Here is a 20,393-nt window from a genome sequence, read left to right as displayed (position 1 = left end):
TAAATTGCATTATAGCATTTATTCACTTTTTGGGGCAAAAATAAGAGCTTTCAGTTGTAACTTGGATATAGTTAACAAAACAGAATTCTTATGCAGTAACTTTCAGATATATGTAACAGAACAGAATATGTATTCAGTAACTTTCAGATATATGTAACAAAACAGAATATGTATTCTGTAACTTTTAACAATGCAAACGGGAGCGAGATCTCTTATTAAAATACAATAAATTACACTTGTGAAACAGATGTAATTAGAGAAAAAAGTCCCGTTACCCTTTATATTTTAGGTAGATAAAGGTCTCAGTCACATTTGAGTAAAATAATCCTATTTCTATAAATGTCATAGCATCTTTTTTTCAAAGATATTTTATTTTCACGGACCCCTTGCAATTACACCACGGACCACTAGGGGTCCGCGGGCCCCCGGTTGAGAAACACTGCTGTAAACTACTAATAAGACCCCCTAGCTAACGGGTCTGACCCTTTAGCATGGCGGTTAGTGACGTCGCCTTGTGGTGCAGCACACCCCGTCATGAATCCCGCACCGGGCAAGAAAATAACCGGTTAAACTACAGTTATCTATACTGCATTTCTGATGTTGAAATTGAGTTATAAAAAAAAATTAAATTGTTTTTGCGCTGCACTAGCGCCTCCTCTGGTCGGTCGGGGCGCCCCCCGGATCGGAAGAGCGGGGGTGGAGCAGCGACTTGGACGGCTGAAAAAGAGTGGGGTAACTGGCCAGACACAATTGGGGAGAAAAAAGGAAAAATTCCAATATTTGTTTGTTTGTTTGTTTGTTTTTTTGTGTTTTTGTTTTTGTGGTGCCGTGCCAGTTTTTTTGGCACCAGCACCAGTTTTTTTTTCGGTGGAAAAGCGTGGAACCCGTTCTGGATTAGGCAGCGGTACCGGCACCAGGGCAGTGGAAAAGGTTATTACATGTGAGGTTATTGCATATTTCGACAGCTATGATGCAGTGACCTGAGTGAGAGCCTAGATAATGAGCATAATATAGGTACATCCCATCATGGCTCCTCCCATGCTTTTCGGTAATATTTCCCTTTATGTTAATTGACCAAGGTGGTTGGGAGGGCTGCACAGTCAATAAAGTAAGGGAATAGATCGAAGAAAATGTGAAATTGACCATCGTTCAATTTATTGAATATCATTTGCCACCTGCGAGGCAAGGTGGAGGATGGCACAGTTGCTTAGCCTTAGAGGTTTGTACCCACAGACCTCAGAAATGCTGACGTCATTTTGGGGTTCTCAGACTACATACGGATCCATTTATTTTTCGCCTATTGTGAAAATCTATAGGATTTTTGGATCCTGCTTGTCCGTCATTCTGCTTTTAAAATATATTGATTAATAGAGTAGAGGCCCTGTGATGGCCTGGCGGCCTGTCCAGGGTGTCTCCCCGCCTGCCGCCCAATGACTGCTGGGATAGGCTCCAGCCTCCCCACAACCCTGAGAGCAGGATAAGCGGTTTGGATAATGGATGGATGGATGGAGTATAAGTAGAAATGGTTTAATAATGAGGTTATTACATATTTCAACAGCTATGATGCAGCTGTTGGGTCACTGGGCTGCAAGATCGATTCATCATGTCCCATTGGATGTAAATACACCTTATGCTAAGCTAGCAATTGCTAGCATTTCTTGATCCAGCTTCATAACAAATCAAAATCTGCCTCAGCTAGTGTAGCAAATGCACAAGAGAGCGGTCTTCAGAAGTGAAAAGTATCAATATTATTATTAGATGTGCATAATTGTAATTATGCCTTTTGTACATCGGACTGAAGCAGGGTTTGACTTGAATCCTTAATTTTGCCGTGAAATTTGCATCCCGCTATAGAGGTCTTATGTTTCACAGCAGAAGGGTGCTGGGTTCGATCCTAGCCCATCTGTGTGGAGTTTGCATGTTCTCCCCAAATTCATGTGGGTTTCCCTCCGGGTACTGTGGTTTCCTCCCTCAGTCCAAAGACATGCGTGTCGGGTGAACTGGAGACTAAACTGCCCACAGGTATGAATGGTGTGTGTTGTGTTGGCCCTGTGATGGACTGGCAACATGTCCAGAGTCTCTCCCTACTTTCACCCAGGACCTGATAGAAGAGGCTTTATAGTCCTCTCCAACCCTGAATATGGAGGGATCTAGACCAGCTCGGCCGGCCATCACGGGGAACGTACAGCGAGGCATCGTGGGGCGCTACTTTGCCTGCAGAAACCTGCAGCTGACAGGCGAAAAGAAGCAGTCAGTGATTTTGTGTCTTTCCTTAATCACCCATAGGGGTCTTGCTGTGGTGTGACGTTATCAGAATGGGGCACTGACATCTGATTTGGGGGCAATGGGAGCATAGAGGATAAGTAAATGAATAAATACTGAATGAATGACTTGCTGTGATCTCACCAGACCTGAAATTACCAACACACATTGGTGTGATACCAATCTAACTGAACTGATGTGTTTTTATATTTATAATCTAATAGCATAATAGTATAGGATTTGAAAAGTGTGTTTGTCTAAGTATTACTTGATTAGTCGTTTAAGATATTAGTATAATATTTTAGAATCCGGGGATAATAGTATCAGTGAAGTAGTGTAACATAATTAGTTTGTTTTACGAGTGTAATATGTTGGTATATATTTTACTAGCACATTTCATTTATCTGAGTTACTGTATGCACTGGACAAGTGAATAAGTTCTTGAACAACTCTAGACGGCTGCAAGCCCAACACGGACGCACATGAGGGGGGGGGGGGCACATTGACAAAACTCATAATTTGGTCATATTTCCAGGTGGTACTTTACCATTTGGAAATGATGTATGTGTGTGTGTGTGTGTGTGTGTGTGTGTGTGTGTGTGTGTGTGTGTGTGTGTGTGTGTGTGTGTGTGTGTGTGTGTGTGTGTGTGTGTGTGTGTGTGTGTGTGTGATCAGGTGGCTCTAGAGTGAGACCGGGTTGTGTCTTTGATTTGCCTCTTTGAACGTGTTATTATGCGTTTGTTCCATATGGGAAGACCCATGTCAGCCAGAGTCCAGTTCGAAAAGGCGTGTGTGTGTGTGTGTGTGTGTGTGTGTGTGTGTGTGTGAGTTCAGTGTGACTTTGTGTGGGAGGGTTAAGTTTGTGGATGTGTGTGAGTGGGGGGGGTGTCTGTGATTTTATGTGTGTGTGTGTGTCCCGACAGTGTTGTGCATGCAGTAACTTAACAGCGGTGCATCAGCGCTTCATGAGTCAGGGCTATATGAACAACGACACCCCATGTGGTCAGAGACACCCCAGGGTTTCACATACACCTCTCTGTCTAATCTGATGAAATACTCAGAAGTCATTTAAGTGTTTCTTTTGTGTATTTGCTGCCTTTTATTCTACTGCTTTTACTTGTTCTTCTGTTGTGCGTTTCCCGCTCAGTTTAACCTGATGTCGTGTGAAGACCACCTCACGTGGCTTTATGTCCCATATAGATTAAACTGACCTGACTTTAAAGCCCAGACCTGGGGGCAGATAGCCATCAAGCCTACATTAGTGCCATGCTGAATGCCTGGAGATTTTCTGCCTCGCAGGGCAATAAAGCGAGTGGCAGAAAGGCCCGGCCGTTCGGAGTGGGGTTTTTCAGGGTTAGTTGTTGGACTGCACCGGGACAAACGACACGGCTGTCACTCAGTTGTATTGATCTGAATGATGGTGACACAGTGAACGCCACCAGTGTGGGCTGCTATCTGATTTTGTGTGTTTGTGTGAGGATGTCATTCAAGGCTAACCACACACAAACCCCGCGTGCCGTCTGACTCACAACATGGGGGCGTCTCACAGTAAGCTGTAGATAGAATCACTCGATGGAGACTTGATGCTTTCACGCCTCGCTCGCTCCATCACACTACACAGGACGGCATCGACCTTACTGCTGCCCGTCCTCCCACTGTGTTTTGTGTGTGTGTGTGTGTGTGTGTGTGTGTGTGTGTGTGAGAGAGAGAGAGAGAGAGAGAGAGAGAGGGGAAGAGAGGGAAAGAGGGAGGGAGAAAGAGAGGGAGAGAGAGAGAGAGAGAGAGAGAGAGGGGAAGAGAGGGAAAGAGGGAGGGAGAAAGAGAGGGAGAGAGAGAGAGAGAGAGAGAGAGAGAGAGAGAGAGGGAGAGAGGGGGAGGCAGAGAGAGAAAGAGGGAGAGAGGGAGGGGAGAGAGAGGGAGAGAGAGACAGGGGAGAAAAAGATAGAAATTATTCAGTGGTATGTATTGGTAAGAGTAAAGCTGGATGAGCATAACGAGATACTGAGAGAGAGTGAAACAAAGAGTCACTGAAAGAGGAAGAAAGGAATTCACACAAGAAACCGCCATAAGGAATGCCTCCCAGTGTGTGTGTGTGTGTGTGTGGGTGGGTGGGTGGGTGGGTGTCTGTCTGTCTGTTGGCCGCGGCGTTGCACAGCTTTTTTTCCATCACACAAGAAACTGCCATAAAGAATGCATCCCAGTGTGTGTGTGTGTGTGTGTGTGTGTGTGTGTGTGTGTGTGTGTGTGTGTGTGTGTGAGACTTTGACTTTGGTTGCATGTGTGACTGTATCTGTGTGTGTTTGTGTATGTTTACAGAATTCCACCCATAAAAGAGCCTGATAGCGAGTGTCCATCCATCTACTGATAGGGATCTCCTTCATGGCTTGTTATGCAACCTCCTCTGGAGGCCTGCCTCTGACCCCGGTATCTCTGTCTGTTCTGCACGGGGCACACTGGTCACCAGGAACCCACACTGGTCACCAGGAACCCACACTGGTCACCAGGAACCCACACTGGTCACCAGGAGCCCAGTCCTGCTTCTGTGACACTGACACCGAGGGTTAAGCCTCTCCGCTGCGCCTGACATGTTGTCTGCAGCGAAGCCACAATTCACCCTTTGTAAAGTCCCGCCCTTCTCCCGTCCTCCTTGGTTACTGTTGCTAGGTTGCACAAACAACAGCCTCAGAGAGTGTGTATCCATAGAAAATCTGCTGAAAACACATGTCGGCTTAATTGACTTTCATTTCTATTTAATTTAGGCGTTCCTTTAAAAAAAAAGCTTTGTCTCTGTGAAGACACATCTCAGAAGCAGGAGTGTGACTGAAAATGAAAATGATGAAAAGCCTTTTGTAATTTTCAGATGTCTTAACTGTCATATGGCTGCCGCCTGTGACGTAAATGCTAAAGCTAACCATCGCCCCTCCACCGACTTACCTCTCCAATCTCTCTCTGACCACTTTTGGAGCCAGGGGTCTCAAATACCTTCTAAATGTGGGCAACAGGGCCTTCAGTATGCAGTGGAGTGTAACATACTGTACATGTAAAGCATTCACATCCACATCCATACACTCAAGATGAAGAGACAGACTGAAGGACGTTAGCAATGTCTATGTCAGATTTAAGGATGTACACAATGACTGCTAAGTGTCAAACATTAGTACTCATGTTAATGTTTACCTTTAGGCTGCTAACGCTAGGCTCACGCTGATCTACTTTTGAGGCCTTGCTCAGGTTCAACAGGTGGTTTCTGTACATTTCTAGTACAGTGGAACAACTGAAAACAGCACATATCTTGATACTGACGACGTTTTAAATCTATGATGCTCAAGATTCACATGCAAACAAATGCACTTTTCTTTACTTTCTGTCGCTGACATATTTAGGATAATAGCTTATCCATGATTGCGTTTGTGGTTGTTCATGTGAATGGTTGGTGTCTGTTAGGACTTTACCAGGAAAAATTATAGGGTGCATAGTGCTTTCCATCGTCATAGCAGCCAAATGAGGAAGAAGAAGGAAGATAGTGTTGAATTTGAGGAAGTGAAGTTGTTGTGTCTAACAAGCAGATATGACAGAACAAGCTGGTGAAAGACCTTTACCAACAGATAGTACAACATCCATAAGTAAAACTCAGGTCCAATCAGGTTTGTTGGTTTAGGCGTCTGGGTAGCGTAGTGGTCTATTCCGTTGCTCCTGGTCTATTCCGCCTCCTCTGTTCGGGGGGGAGGGGGAACTGGGGGGAATAGCATGATTTTCCCATGTGCTACGTCCCCATGGCAAAACTCCTCACTGTCAGGTGAAAAGAAGCAGCTGGCAACTCCACATGTATCGGAGGAGGCATGTGGTGGTCTGCAGCCCTCCATGGATCAGCAGAGGGGGTGGAGCAGCGACTGGGACGGGTCGGAAGAGTGGGATAATTGGCCCGGTACAATTTGGGAGAAAAGGGAGGGGGGGGGGTTAGGTTTAGTGTCTCAGTTTCATTTTGAATAGATCACTGGGAGTTAAGGCCTATGCACACCAGTTCCAAAATTTTTGTATGACTGTTTTTCTTCAAATTTGTCATTGTGGGCCAACAACTCTCAAAAATCTCTGAGAGCTTATTGAAGGATGCAAAAAATCACAGAGAACTGAAACTGTTTCGAAAACATTTATGATGGACAACTTTCTTGGAGTTCGTGTTTAAACTTAAAGGATAAATACGTGGGGTCGTATTTATTTTCGGTCGAAAAATTCGGACTTGGTGTGCAATAGCCTTTAAAGTGGTCAAACACCATTGCCTTCACTGTGTTGTCGTGATAGCTGTCAGGAAGTTAAACAAAAATAACAATCTTCAGAACTGAACCTTTAATGAGAAAGATCCGGAATTCAAAACTGTTTCAGCTGAATATGGGGAATTTCAGAAATGAATGATCACTCGTCTACATTCCACTGCAGTCTGGTGTGTATGGGTATTTTCTCTCAGCTCCAGTGTCCACGCATCCACCCAGCCCTTGGCAAACAATACCCTTTTCCTTTACATTTCCCCTGCCACAACATGCACGGCATGTCACACCAATCATACATCATATAGTGAAGGTCAGGGGGGCGGGGTAGGTAGAGGTCTCCGGGGTCATACATCCCCCATGATGTTTTTATTGGCCTCAGCAGATGGCTTCCCTTGCCTACACCATTGTCATGGTGGCCATCTTGCTCCAGGGGTCAGCGTTAACAATGGCCGCCAATGACTGCAGGAGACAAAGGCCTTAGTCAAGGCTTCCCTGCTCCCCAATTGAGTTTCCCCAGAAACTAAGCTGTCAGATTTATTTGCTTTTACAAGATGTGGAGACACGGCTTGTCACGTTTCGGCAGAGAGAGGGCGTACAAGTCCCTCAGCAAAATGGAGATGAGTTCAATCTCAGAAACACTACTTGTTCAAGAGAAACAATCATGATGTTCAACATGATCTCTATGTGTATGTTGCAGGGATACAACTCCATTAGTATCTGTGATACTGAGTGGTCTTTTTTTTTTTTTTAATTTCCCCCCCTTTTTCTTCCAGTTGTAATTGGCCAATTAACCCACTCTTCCGAGCCGTCCCGGTCTCTGCTCCACCCCCTCTGCCAATCCGGGGGAGGGCTGCAGAATACCACATGCCTCCTCTGATACATGTGGAGTCGCCAGCCGCTTCTTTTCACCTGACAGTGAGGAGTTTCACTAGGGGGACGTAGCACATGGGAGGATCACGCCATTCCCCCCAGTTCTCCTCCCCCCGAACAGGTGCCCTGACTGACCAGAGGAGGTGCTAGTGCAGCGACCAGGGCACATACCCACATCTGGCTTCCCACCCACAGACACGGCCAATTGTGTCTGTAGGGACGCCCGACCAAGCCGGAGGTAAACATGGGGATTTGAACAGGCGATCCCCGTGTTGGTACGCAACGGAATAGACCGCTACGCTACCCAGACGCCTCAGAAAACAACTTTCTGATGAAATCCAGGCAATGTCGTTGACCATGGGCTGACAATGAGAGAGTCTGGACAGAGAGTCCAGCCTAACTTGAGCCAATTTCCTGTTGCCTCTGTCATCCGAACAGTTAGACTTGAGCACAGCTATGTATCAGAATTTTCATTCACTGTAAATCAGGACTCCACAAATCATACTGTATACGTCAGCTGTTGTGTGACACCTATTTACTTCATGACTGGCTGCCAGGTCACACACTCTATAACTGTACAAGGATCCTACACAATTTACTGTGGAAAAATATATCTTCAGGCTACACTGACCAATCAGTATATTGTTGGTTTTTCTAAAGGACAGAGAGACAAAGACATAATATTGGGAGGGTTTCAGCGTTCAATTAGGCACAGGAAACAGCAACAATCAACTTGGTTTTGGCAAATAATGCAATTAGACTCCGAGAGGTTCAAAGCCACATCACAAGGGGCGACACAATTTTCACCAACAACTGGAAAGTTAGCCCATCCACATTGGTCCGTATTCTCCATCGAAACCAAGTTCACATGAAGCAACTTTACCGGAGCCTTTTGAGAGAAACTCTGAAAGAATCAAAGATCTGAGACATGAATATGTGGATGTAAGTACAAGATTGACTACAGTACACTACACACAGTACAGCATTTTCCCAGTGTACTGGACTACACCATATTGAGTGATTTTTTTTTGTTGCCCCCTCCGAGTCCTGGAAATGGATGCAATTTTGATCCCACATAAGATTATTTTCATCGATGAGGCTGGCTTCAACCTCACAAAGACCAGGGGAAGCGGAAGAAACATCATTAATCTTAGAGCCATTGTAGATGTTCCTGGCCAATGGGCGGCAACATCACAACTTACACACATATTAATGGTGTCCTCCACCACCCTGCCCACCTTGGTCCATACAACACAGCCCACATGGTCACATGTTTGGACAGACTGCACACCATTTTGATACTGGTGGACCATACGGATGACGCAGAGCAGCATCTAGATAAGTTGTAGTAGTATGGGACAATGTCAGCTTCCATCGTGCAGCCCTGGTCCAAAACTGGTTTGTTCACCACCCACAATTTCCTGTTCAATACCGTCCACCCTGCTGTCCATTTCTCAGTCCAGTTGAAGAGTTCTTTGCGGCATGGTGGAGAAAGGTGTATGACCGTCACCCCTATGTGTGCATGCCTGCTCTGCAGGCAATGGAAGAGGCATGTGATGATACTGATGTGGGTGTTATCCAGGGCTGGATACGACAAGATGCTTCTTCCCTTGACGTCTAGCCAGGGAAGATATCACCTGTGATGTTGATGAGGTGCTGTTACCAGACCTAGCTAGGCGGCGAGATGCAGCCTATGTATTTTTTCTGTACATTTTTTCATTTCTGTGTACTGTATTACTGTATTCAATAGAGAGCATTTTTTTGCTCACACAACTGTAATGTATACTGTTGTGCATATGTTGCACCGATTTGTTGTGCAGAAAAATAAAACGGTTTTGTTTTGACAGTATATCTGTGTTTCTGCACATACGTATTTCTGCAGATTTGGAACAAGCTCTCTCTGCAGAATTCTCTACATACAGAACTATTTTATTAAGACAAAGCCCACCAACGATGGCAGCGCTTTTGATTGAGCACAGCAGTGTGTAGTTGGCGGGACAAATATCGGGTAATATGAACGAAGTGTGTGCCATTTGGTGCGAAAGTTCAATTTCGATAAGCGTTTATGCAGTTTGGAACGCAGTGCTTCATTTTGCAGGATATATGAGGTGTTTTACACTTTGGGTGTATGGTTTGGAGAATTGTGTTGAGTGTTTTGAGAAAATGAGCTGTGTTTTCAAAAAGGTGTGTTAGCAATTGGAAAAAAGCTGCAAGACACCGGAGCAGGACACTTTTCTGCACAATTTAAGAGACACATAGAGGATTGCTTGGTAAGGTGGCTGCAACATATATACACTACCGTTCAAAAGTTTGGGATCACCCAAACAATTTCGTGTTTTCCATGAAAAGTCACACTTATTCACCACCATATGTTGTGAAATGAATAGAAAATAGAGTCAAGACATTGACAAGGTTAGAAATAATGATTTGTATTTGAAATAAGATTTTTTTTTACATCAAACTTTGCTTTCGTCAAAGAATCCTCCATTTGCAGCAATTACAGCATTGCAGACCTTTGGCATTCTAGCTGTTAATTTGTTGAGGTAATCTGGAGAAATTGCACCCCACGCTTCCAGAAGCAGCTCCCACAAGTTGGATTGGTTGGATGGGCACTTCTTTGAGCAGATTGAGTTTCTGGAGCATCACATTTGTGGGGTCAATTAAACGCTCAAAATGGCCAGAAAAAGAGAACTTTCATCTGAAACTCGACAGTCTATTCTTGTTCTTAGAAATGAAGGCTATTCCATGCGAGAAATTGCTAAGAAATTGAAGATTTCCTACACCGGTGTGTACTACTCCCTTCAGAGGACAGCACAAACAGGCTCTAACAGGTACTATTTAATGAAGATGCCAGTTGGGGACCTGTGAGGCGTCTGTTTCTCAAACTAGAGACTCTAATGTACTTATCTTCTTGCTCAGTTGTGCAACGCGGCCTCCCACTTCTTTTTCTACTCTGGTTAGAGCCTGTTTGTGCTGTCCTCTGAAGGGAGTAGTACACACCGGTGTAGGAAATCTTCAATTTCTTAGCAATTTCTCGCATGGAATAGCCTTCATTTCTAAGAACAAGAATAGACTGTCGAGTTTCAGATGAAAGTTCTCTTTTTCTGGCCATTTTGAGCGTTTAATTGACCCCACAAATGTGATGCTCCAGAAACTCAATCTGCTCAAAGAAGTGCCCATCCAACCAATCCAACTTGTGGGAGCTGCTTCTGGAAGCGTGGGGTGCAATTTCTCCAGATTACCTCAACAAATTAACAGCTAGAATGCCAAAGGTCTGCAATGCTGTAATTGCTGCAAATGGAGGATTCTTTGACGAAAGCAAAGTTTGATGTAAAAAAAATCTTATTTCAAATACAAATCATTATTTCTAACCTTGTCAATGTCTTGACTCTATTTTCTATTCATTTCACAACATATGGTGGTGAATAAGTGTGACTTTTCATGGAAAACAAAATTGTTTGGGTGATCCCAAACTTTTGAACGGTAGTGTATATAGAGATGATACTGAACATCGTGATTGTTTCCCTTTTAAGTGAGTTTTAGGGTGGCAGTTGTGTTCAAATGGTGATCGACCATGCTGATGTCCGAGCAGCACTCGCCAAACAATAGACGAGGACGGCCTGAAACGTCGCGTTATTTTCAGTGTAACATAATACTTGTATTATTCTTTACAATCTCCAGTTTCCCCTTCTCTTTTTGTCAACCCCCCCCCACTCCTCTTTAAACTGCCTCCCTCCTTCCCTATCGCCCCTCAGCCCCCTGTGATATGCAACACCCGTCTGTCCCAACCCCGAGAAGAAATTAAATGTAAAACTAAACGTCTCCTCAGAGGCTGTATACATTCCACACAGCCGCCCCTCCTGCTTTCCCATGCTGGATTTTCTGTTCTACGCTTCTCTGATTTTTTTTTTTAATCATTATTGGGTTTTAATAAAGAAGGAAGAAAAGAAGAAGAGAGAGGGAAGGAGAAAAGAGGTTGATGTCTCTGCTCAAACATGTGACCTCTGCTCAGCTCACAGCTGAAAATCATTTGGGCCGGCAAGCCGAAGGAGGGCTGATGCAAACATACCTACTCACTCACTCACTCTCTCTCTCTCTCTCTCTCTCTCTCTCTCTCTCTCTCTCTCTCTCTCTCTCTCTCTCTCTCTCTCTCTCTCTCTCTCTCTCTCTCTCTCTCTCTCTCTCTTAACAACAGATACAAAGGAAGGAAGAATACAGGCAACGAGACTAACGAGTGCTTTAAGTTGCGCTGTAGGTGATGTTCGAAACTGACAGAAAACAAATTATAGCTTTTTCTTGTAAGATGAGAACGAAACTCCCCCTAAGTGTCTATATTTTCTTGCTGGAGCAACAACAAGAGAAAACAAAAACCAGTCATTTTAAAACACTGCACCCAGAGGGCCAATTATGTCGTTAACTCGAGGAAGAGTCCAGCTATCTTGCTGGGTTTTTCACGTAATCTCACAAAATTGTGTGGTTTTCTTGATGCTTTTCGGGGATGTCTTTGGGGACAACAATGTGTGGAATTGGTGTTGCATTTCCTACATAGTCAAAGGGGGTTGGGGAGAGAAGTGTCAGGGTTAGCTAATGCTGGATTTATTGGGAGGAGGGGAGCGGGGGGTCTCAGGGGCAGGCCTTGCTCAGGAAATGTTTGACGGCCCACGAATGCCCTGAAGTATCCCCAACACATCTGGATGAAGTCAAAACGCACGCACACACATGAAGGAAAACACAGAAATGCATGCACCCACATGCGTGTAACACATATACACACCGACTTCCATGTTAGCGGGTACGATGGACTGTCCGGCAGGATGTGTGTCTTTATGTATTTGTTCTTGGTTTGAGATTCTGTGCGAGTGTGAAGGTTTGTGTTGAAACTCATCTGTAAATTTTCCCATTTAACATGTGTGCATAACACACACACAGCGGCCCCGACCCGTCGTCTTCCGGGGGAATCAGGAGGCGTTGGATGTGTTGTTACCATGCAACCCATCCTCCTCTACAGTAACAATGCCTCTGAATGCAGCTGGACAACATATTAAATATTTAAGACATGTTGCATTGATTTTGTCAGAGATAGAAAAGTAGGCAACATCATGAATATGGCGTTGATTAATGTGCTTTTGATGCGGCCCGTTGAGTTTCCTGAAGGCCGGGCCGGTTGCAGTAGTCTTGTGACCCCTGCTTGTCTTGCAGGTGTTGGATAGCTGGTTGAGTACTGATCTGATATGGGCAAACCTTGCCCAAGCTCATGGAGGGTTTGCCGATAGACTACGTTATATGAAATAAAAACAGCAGTGCTACATAGTGTTGTTGTTCAAATGAGAAAATGCGGAAAAATGCAGCCATCAGCAAAACCAGGAAGTAAGTTTTCACATTCACAGGTTGTCTGCCAGTAACATCTGTGAATGTGAAAACTACAACTCTTACTTCCTGGTTTGCAGGTTGCACTGTGTCCTTATTGCAATTTCTTATGCAGATAAAAACTCGGTGTAGCTCTGTTATTCACATTTTCCTTTACAGTTTGGTCTATCAGCAAACCAGGAAGCATATTTTCATAATTCACGGATTGTCCACCAGTGACTTCACTGGCTGACACAATTTCAAAGGCTGCTCAGTATTATGGTTGCAAATGGAATGTTTTATAGATGGAGATTATGTAGAAAGAAATGATCAGTTCCCTTTGCAAACCACTGAACCCAAGTATAATCTAAATTCTTTGCAGAGAAGGCACTGTACACTCAAATTCAAGAACAACTTTCAGAAAATGTTTCTTTAAATCTTTGTTTGTGTATGTTTTTAATGCCATCTAGTCAGCACGCACGACAACAGTGTATTTACTTCCAAGTTTGCATATCTGATTGTATTTACTAAAGATGGTTTTGTCTGGGGCATCCGGGCGGCGTGCCGGTCTATTCCGTTGCCTACCAACACGGGGATCGCCTGTTCGGATCCCCCTTTTACCTCCGGCTCGGTCAGGCGTCCCTACAGACACAATTGGTTGTGTCTGTGGGTGGGAAGCCGGATGTGGGTATGTGTCCTGGTCGCTGCACTAGCGCCTCCTCTGGTCGGTCGGGGCGCCTGTTCAGGGGGATCCCCCCGGTGAAACTCCTTACTGTCGGGTGAAAAGCGGCTGGCAACTCCACGTGTATCGGAGGAGGCATGTGGTAGTCTGCAGCCCTCCCCGGATTGGCAGAAGGGGTGGAGCAGCAACCGGGACGGCTTGGAAGAGTGGGGTAATTGGCCGGATACAACTGGGGAGAAAAGGAGGGGGGGGAAATCCACACACACAAAAAAAGATGGTTAAGTCTAAATTATGCTTCTGATTGGAAAAGAATTCTGTGGTTCTGTTAAGCCATTTCAGAGAGAATGCATAAACATCGAGAGATACGTCATACTATATCGTCAAAAGTTTTAAAACTATCGAGATATCAGTTTTAGCCCTATTTAGATCAGTGGGTCAGACTGCTGGACTCCAGTCCTCAGACCTTCTCCCGACCGCCATTTATGGGCTTAGCTGTTGAGGGGGACCATTCATTCAGCTCCATTCCTGTAAGGTTTCATGGTTTCTGGTTTCATTACACTTTGACAAATGGAGCAAATAATGGTTTGAAACGGGACAAGCGTGTCCCTCACACTCGCCTTGGTGCCGCTCGGCTGTAATAAAGAACACGGAGAAATGTGTAGCGCTGGAAAACAAACAGCACAACGAGGAAGTCGTTTTCTGGACGGGAAGGGCAGCTCACACGGAAATGTGAAAAGGGAGGAAAACAAAAGCGCCTGTGGTAGTCGCCTTGAAAATGATCCAGAAAATCTCTTCTGATGGGTTGGAAAAGGCTGTGTGACAAATAGTCAACAACTTTCATTGGGGGAAAAAAAAAAGTTGAACTAAGGGCCCCTGTTATGTATTTGAAATGCCGTGGATGTTTTCCTAATGGGACTGAATTATGTTAAGAGTTTCCTGCATTTTCTATAGGTTTTCCAGCACACCACACAGGTTTTGGGTCCTCGTGTGTTTATGGCAGTGGGTTAGTCATTAAAATCCTGTATCCTCCAATTACTAATGAAGAAGGTGCGGTGGCTGGGTTTACAGGGCGTTTCAAAGGATGCAGAAATGACAAGTTTGAGCTTTTTGGTAAGGTTTATTTGAACAAGTCCTCTTCTCGGTCTTCTTTTTCACCAATGTAAATTACGTCTTTACTTTAAAATCTGATTCAGGTTTATATTCAGATATGCTTTTAAAATGTTGGACTTGGAAATGCGTCATGAGAGAAACTCACGTAACCGTTCGTATAATAAACAACATACAGCAGAGTCGGTCTCAGCCCAGCATTTAAAACCATCACATATGTAATAATCAATAAACTGTATGAAGATTCACGCCTAGTATCGCTACGCATTACACGGCACCTTTCCCCAATCTGACATCACAACTTAAAGCACGTAAGTTGTGAAACAGAAACTATTTTAACAAGCCATTAAGGAGCCACCAGTACAGTTCCAAATTCTCATGGATTCAGCCAACGTGTCTTGGAATGCAAAATAACTCAATCTGGGAGATTTGCTGATGATCTCACAGGGAACGGTGACTGCCTGCTGTTCCTTCAAGGTCCACATTATGTTTTGGCACATTTATGCAACACTGACGTGGTCAACTGCTTTCCTTCACCGACAAATGCATTATCGCTTTTATTGAGTCCAATAGTGGTTGGTTTTCATTGGTCACAGCATTAATTCCAACATTCCAATGGTTTTTTTATGAACTGGGTTTTAAGGTTTTTGGTTAATTGTCTTTCTCTCTCTTTATGATAATCATTGTTTACTCTGGCTCTTGGTAGTGTGTGTGTGTGTGTGTGTGTGTGTCTGAGTGAAAAGAGAAATGTTATGAACCTGTGGTCCTGTGTTTTGTTTGTGACTCTGTGTGACTCACCTATGGCATATAAGATGAGCTGTTTGCCCTGCCCAAAAAAAATGAAAAAATGAAACGAAACAAATCAATCAGGTTTTCACAATGTCATATCATTATAGTATTATCATTATAGATTGAGTCCTTAAATGCTAAATACAAGTGTGATGCATACTAACTGATTTTCTGTGTTTGTGTGTGTGTGTGTGTGTGTGTGTGTGTGTGTGTGTGTGTGTGTGTGTCTGTCCAGGATGCCAGCTGCTAACACCATGACTGGTGGGAGAGCCCTGCTGCTCTGTACAAACACTGACAACTGTATCTACCAATCAGTCAACGGGTAGGTACCAGATGGACCAATCACAACACTGCAAATCTCTGTAATGCAGTCAGTACAGAAAAGCTCCCTGTATTGAGTGGTAACATGTTACCTGACCAACAAACACAAATTCAGGATTTGTGTTAGTTCACGATTTTGTTCGGGAATTCGTTTGAAACAAGTTACTAAACTATGCTACATGTCATCTGATCTCTCTCCTTCCTCTTGAGAATGTCCTTCATGTCACTTTTCGATGTCTAGCTAGTGTCTACATGTTCCCATCTAATAAAAAAATAATTTGTTCTATTAACCTGCTTAATCTGGTAAAGGGTCACATGGGGCATCGGGCAGAAGGACAGGTCACCAGTCCCTGAAAAACCACTATCAGTTTCACATCGACTCAAATTTTCTAATTTTAGTTAGGATTCTAGCTGCAGCATTCTGAACCATCTGAAGGCTTTTAGTACTAGCACATGGTAGACCTGAAAACAGAGCATTACAATAATCAAGTCTGGATGAAACAAATGCATATATTAGAGTCTCTACATCAGCCATGGACAGGAAAGACCGAATTTTAGCTATGTTATGTAAGTGAAAAAAGGCAGTCTTGGTGACACCAAGATTTTTGGCTGCCACACTTTGTGTAATCACAGCGTTGTTGATTGTTATTGTTACTTGAACTGGTGTCTGTGTCTAACAGGGCCAACGTCCAGCATCTCAGTTTTAATCAAATTTAAAAGCAGAACATTTAGTGACACCCAATTTTTCACAGAAGCCAAGCAGGCCTCTAAATTAGTCATTTGGGTATGATCATCAGCCCTTATAGGCACATACAGCTGAGTATCATCAGCATAGCGATGGAAATTTATTCCATGACTGCGTATAATTTGGCCAAGAGGTGAAATATAAAGAGAGAAAAGTAGAGGGCCAAGAACTGAGCTCTGGGGTACGCCATATTTATTGTCAGAGAATCTTGATGTAGCATAATAGCAGATACAATGTATTCTTCCAGATAAGTAGGACTTAAGCCAAGAGAGCTAAGCCAGAGACACCAAAATTACGATTTATTCTGTCTAATAATATACAGTGATCAATGATGTCAAAGGCTGCACTGAGGTCCAGTAGCAGAAGCACAGACGTGGAATCAGAGTCCATAGCTAGTAGGAGATCATGCACCACTCTGGTCAGAGCAGTTTCAGTGGAGTGACAATGATCTGTTATTTGGTCGACAATGATCTGATATTTATGAAACCAAATCATACCAGCAATGAATGGAAACAATCTGAGAGGCAGAGGAGGAAGAGTACGTGTAAGATGTGGTGGACAAAGAAGAAGAAGAGTGGGAGAGCCAGGAACATAATTGGCCAATGTGCCATTGTGGAAGTCCCTGGTCAGTGTGGCGGCAACATGACCCTTTGTCCAGCCATGAGTAATTGTGGGGTTCTCCACCATCATACCACTTTGGGGCCACATGACATCGAACATCTTTACATTTCTGAGTCAACTTCGGGATGGTTTGTTTGAGTGTGAACAGTGTGCAGGATCATAAGCAGGCAGGATATCCTGTCTATGTCATTTTTTGGGACAACATTAGTTTTCCCCATGGTGTCTGGATACGGGAGTGGTTCAAAATCAATCAACAAGTCATAGTAAAGTTTTGCCTTCCACCATACGCCCCTTTCCTCAACCCAATAGAAGAGTTTTTCCTCTGCATGACGGTGGAAGGTCTATGACCAAAGCCCCTATACCAGGGAAAATCTCGAATAGGTAATGGACTTGGTCTGTGGTGACAGAGGTGTGAAGTCTTGTCAAGCCTGGATCCGGCACACCAGAGGGTTTTCCCCCCATTGCCTGGCAAGGGTGAACGTTGCCGGTGATGTAGACGTTCTCTGGCCTGCCAGCACAAAGACATGATGCTGAGACACAATAAATGACTCGTTGACTTTGATTTTGCAGTTGCACAACATTTTGCATTGCATGCTGTAATGTTCTTTTCATTTAGATTCCTTTATTTGTCCTTGTGATATTTTGTGTAGGGATGCCCGACCAAGCCAGAGGTAACACGGGGATTCGAACTGGCGATCCCCGTGTTGGTAGGCAATAATAGACCGCCACGCTACCCGGACGCGCTAGGGTTAATAGTTCTGTCTGTGCCCGTGACAAAGGCAATAGCAAAAAGAATTTGACTTGGTCCCCGGGTGCCGCACTGCTCCTATACCATAGGACAGGTTAAATGTAGAGGATGAATTTCATTGTATGCTTGCCTACAATGACAAATAAAGTGTCCTTCGTCTTTCTTTAAAGTATGATCTATTTGATTTTGAGCACAGATAAAATAGTTTTGAGGTGAGTGATTGATTTTGCCAGAAGAGTCAGTGGTTTTGTGAATGTAGTTTGAAGATTGGGTTTTGTGTTTACAGTTTTTAGAAAAGGGTGGAAGGTTTCAAGAAATGAGTTAGCAATTGTGAAAAACTGTAAAAATAATCCTTAAAAAAGCACAGTATTTTCACTTTAGTCCTGCAAAAAGACTCTACTAATGTACTAATAGTCTACACTGTCTATTAAAACTTGAACTGTTTTGGTGTAACTCATATTTACAGAGAAAACAGTCTTTTCCTGTTCACAGAGCTAGTCCCACGGTTACTAGATGTACCTGCAAGCATTGAGCGAGTACGCACTATCTTTCTTTTTTTTTAGCCCCTTTTTCTCCCCAGTTGTATCTGGCCAATTATCTCACTCTTCCGAGCTGTCCTGATCTCTGCTCCACCCCCTACGCTGATCCGGGGAGGGCTACAGACTACCACATGCCTCCTCCGATACATGTGGAGTCACCAGCCGCTTCTTTTCACCTGACGGTGAGGAGTTTCGCCAGGGGATCGTAGCATGTGGGAGGATCACACTATTCCCCCCAGTTCCCCTTTCTCCCCGAGCAGGCGCCCCGACCGACCAGAGGAGGCGCTAGTGCAGTGACCAGGACACATTCCCACATCCGGCTTCCCACCCGCAGACACGGCCAATTGTGTCTGGAGGGACGCCAAACCAAGCCGAAGGTAACACGGGGATTCGAACCGACGATCCCCATGTTGGTAGGCAACGGAATAGACCGCCACGCCACCCAGCTGCACTAGGATGCACTGTCTTTACAAACTGCTACACCCATAATGCTTCTATTATGCTCGCACACTCTCATCTCTTAATTTTTTACTTCCCAGGTATCTGACGTCGCGCGTTATTTTTTGACGCTGCTAACAGAGAACAATTTAGTATAAAAATATAGAGTAAATTTGGTCAAGAAAATCACCATCATCTATGTGATTGTATCACGCTCTCGTTAGTGAACCTTCTGTATTTTTTTGGGTATACTCTTCCTTTAAGTTCCACGTCTTTTGCTCTTTCATGTTACTTTCCACACGGTACATAGACAGCCCTGAAATTACACCCGCCAGGCCATTGGAGAGTTCTCCACGGCTCTCAGACAAGCAGAAGGCGGACCGTTCCTTTAAGGTCAGTGGAGTATCAATAGCAGAGCAGAGCAGGGCTGGCCATCTGGCGTCTGAATACTTTAACTGCCCCCCACCCCCCTGCTGCCACCGTCTGATGCCCCTGCGGTCGGTCTCCATAGACCCTTCTGTCGCCTTTGCAATATGTATTAGTGCCATTCAGATTGTAATAGAGGGGTTTGGTTTGCCCTACAACAGATTTTACTGCCTCTTGTTTTAAAGGTTATGTAATGGGGAGGTATTTGCCTGTGTTCAAATCCTAAAGGCATTTGGGGTATCTCTCTGAGGGAATTTGGGAAGGTGAGTTGATATTTTGAGGTATTTCCTAACCTGTATAATATCCGCATTAGGACTCAAAACCAGGCTGTTCGCCACCTTCTTTTAGGAGATGAAAGTTTTAGTTTAATATTGTTGCTCCTCCTCCACCTCCTGGTCCCGTGTGAGCTCAGTTGGTCAGAGATGCTTTTGTACCGTGGTCCTCCTCTCTCTCCTTCCACCCACATTGACCAACCCCCCCATCCATTGCTAGCACCCATTCTCTCGCTTTCTTTCTCGCTCTCTCTCTCCCCCTATTTACAACAAGTGCTTTTCCACATCAAAAAAGAACACTATTGATCCCCTTCTCCATTTATTCTTCTCTCTCATTCTTCCCTCTCCTCTGTCTTTACCACTTTCTTTCGAAACCCCCCCCACATACACACACACACACACACACACACGCAACACACACTCCTGCTCTCGCTCTCATTTTCTTGGCTTTGCTATTTGACCTAGTTTTTCCCCTCTGTTGCTTCATGCTTAATAAAAACTGCTGCCTCAACCTAGGAAGGGGAAAGAAGGGGGTGGGGGTGCGAGTGAGTGAGAAAGGAAGTAAGAGAGAGAAAAAGAGAGAGGGGTGGGGGTGGGGTAGTTGGTTAGTGAGGGAAGCCAACTAATAAAACTAAGGGATTATTTTTAGTTACACTTCGTCATTGTTCATAGTCGTAATCCAAATGTTGAAGTTACCCTATGGATTTATTTATTTTTGAAATTTCACAATTCTCAGGAGGAAACTCTAAATCGGTCATCCCCCCACTCTTCCCCAAAGGATTTCCTCCACGTTGCTTCGCCATTGGTTCTCAAATCACCCCGGTGAGGTTGGGCTTCCTCCACTCGTCACAGATCCGATCGTTTGATGAACGGGGCGTCGGGCCAAAATAGAGTTTATTGGGTCAGAGTCAGGGAACGAAAAGATGCACAGCTGCACTGTGGCCTCTCCCATTCTCAGTGTA

The 20,393-nt window shown here is 44.4% G+C and overlaps 1 protein-coding gene across 1 annotated transcript in view; it reads left to right on the top strand.

Moving 5' to 3' along the window:
* The window catches only part of si:dkey-82f1.1 (DENN domain-containing protein 2A), an 86,977-nt gene that overhangs the window by 22,332 nt on the left and 44,252 nt on the right, over positions 1 to 20,393 (top strand). The window contains exon 2 of the mRNA XM_056281682.1: positions 15,557 to 15,643. Coding sequence (XP_056137657.1) covers positions 15,558 to 15,643 — 86 coding nt within the window. The 5' untranslated portion in view covers position 15,557. The remainder of the gene's footprint in view (positions 1 to 15,556; positions 15,644 to 20,393) is intronic.

Source organism: Lampris incognitus, chromosome 6 (assembly GCF_029633865.1).
Source record: "Lampris incognitus isolate fLamInc1 chromosome 6, fLamInc1.hap2, whole genome shotgun sequence".
In the NCBI taxonomy this organism is placed as follows: Eukaryota; Metazoa; Chordata; class Actinopteri; order Lampriformes; family Lampridae; genus Lampris; species Lampris incognitus.
Note: the sequence above shows the minus strand (reverse complement) of the source record. Positions and strands in the feature narration are given on the sequence as shown.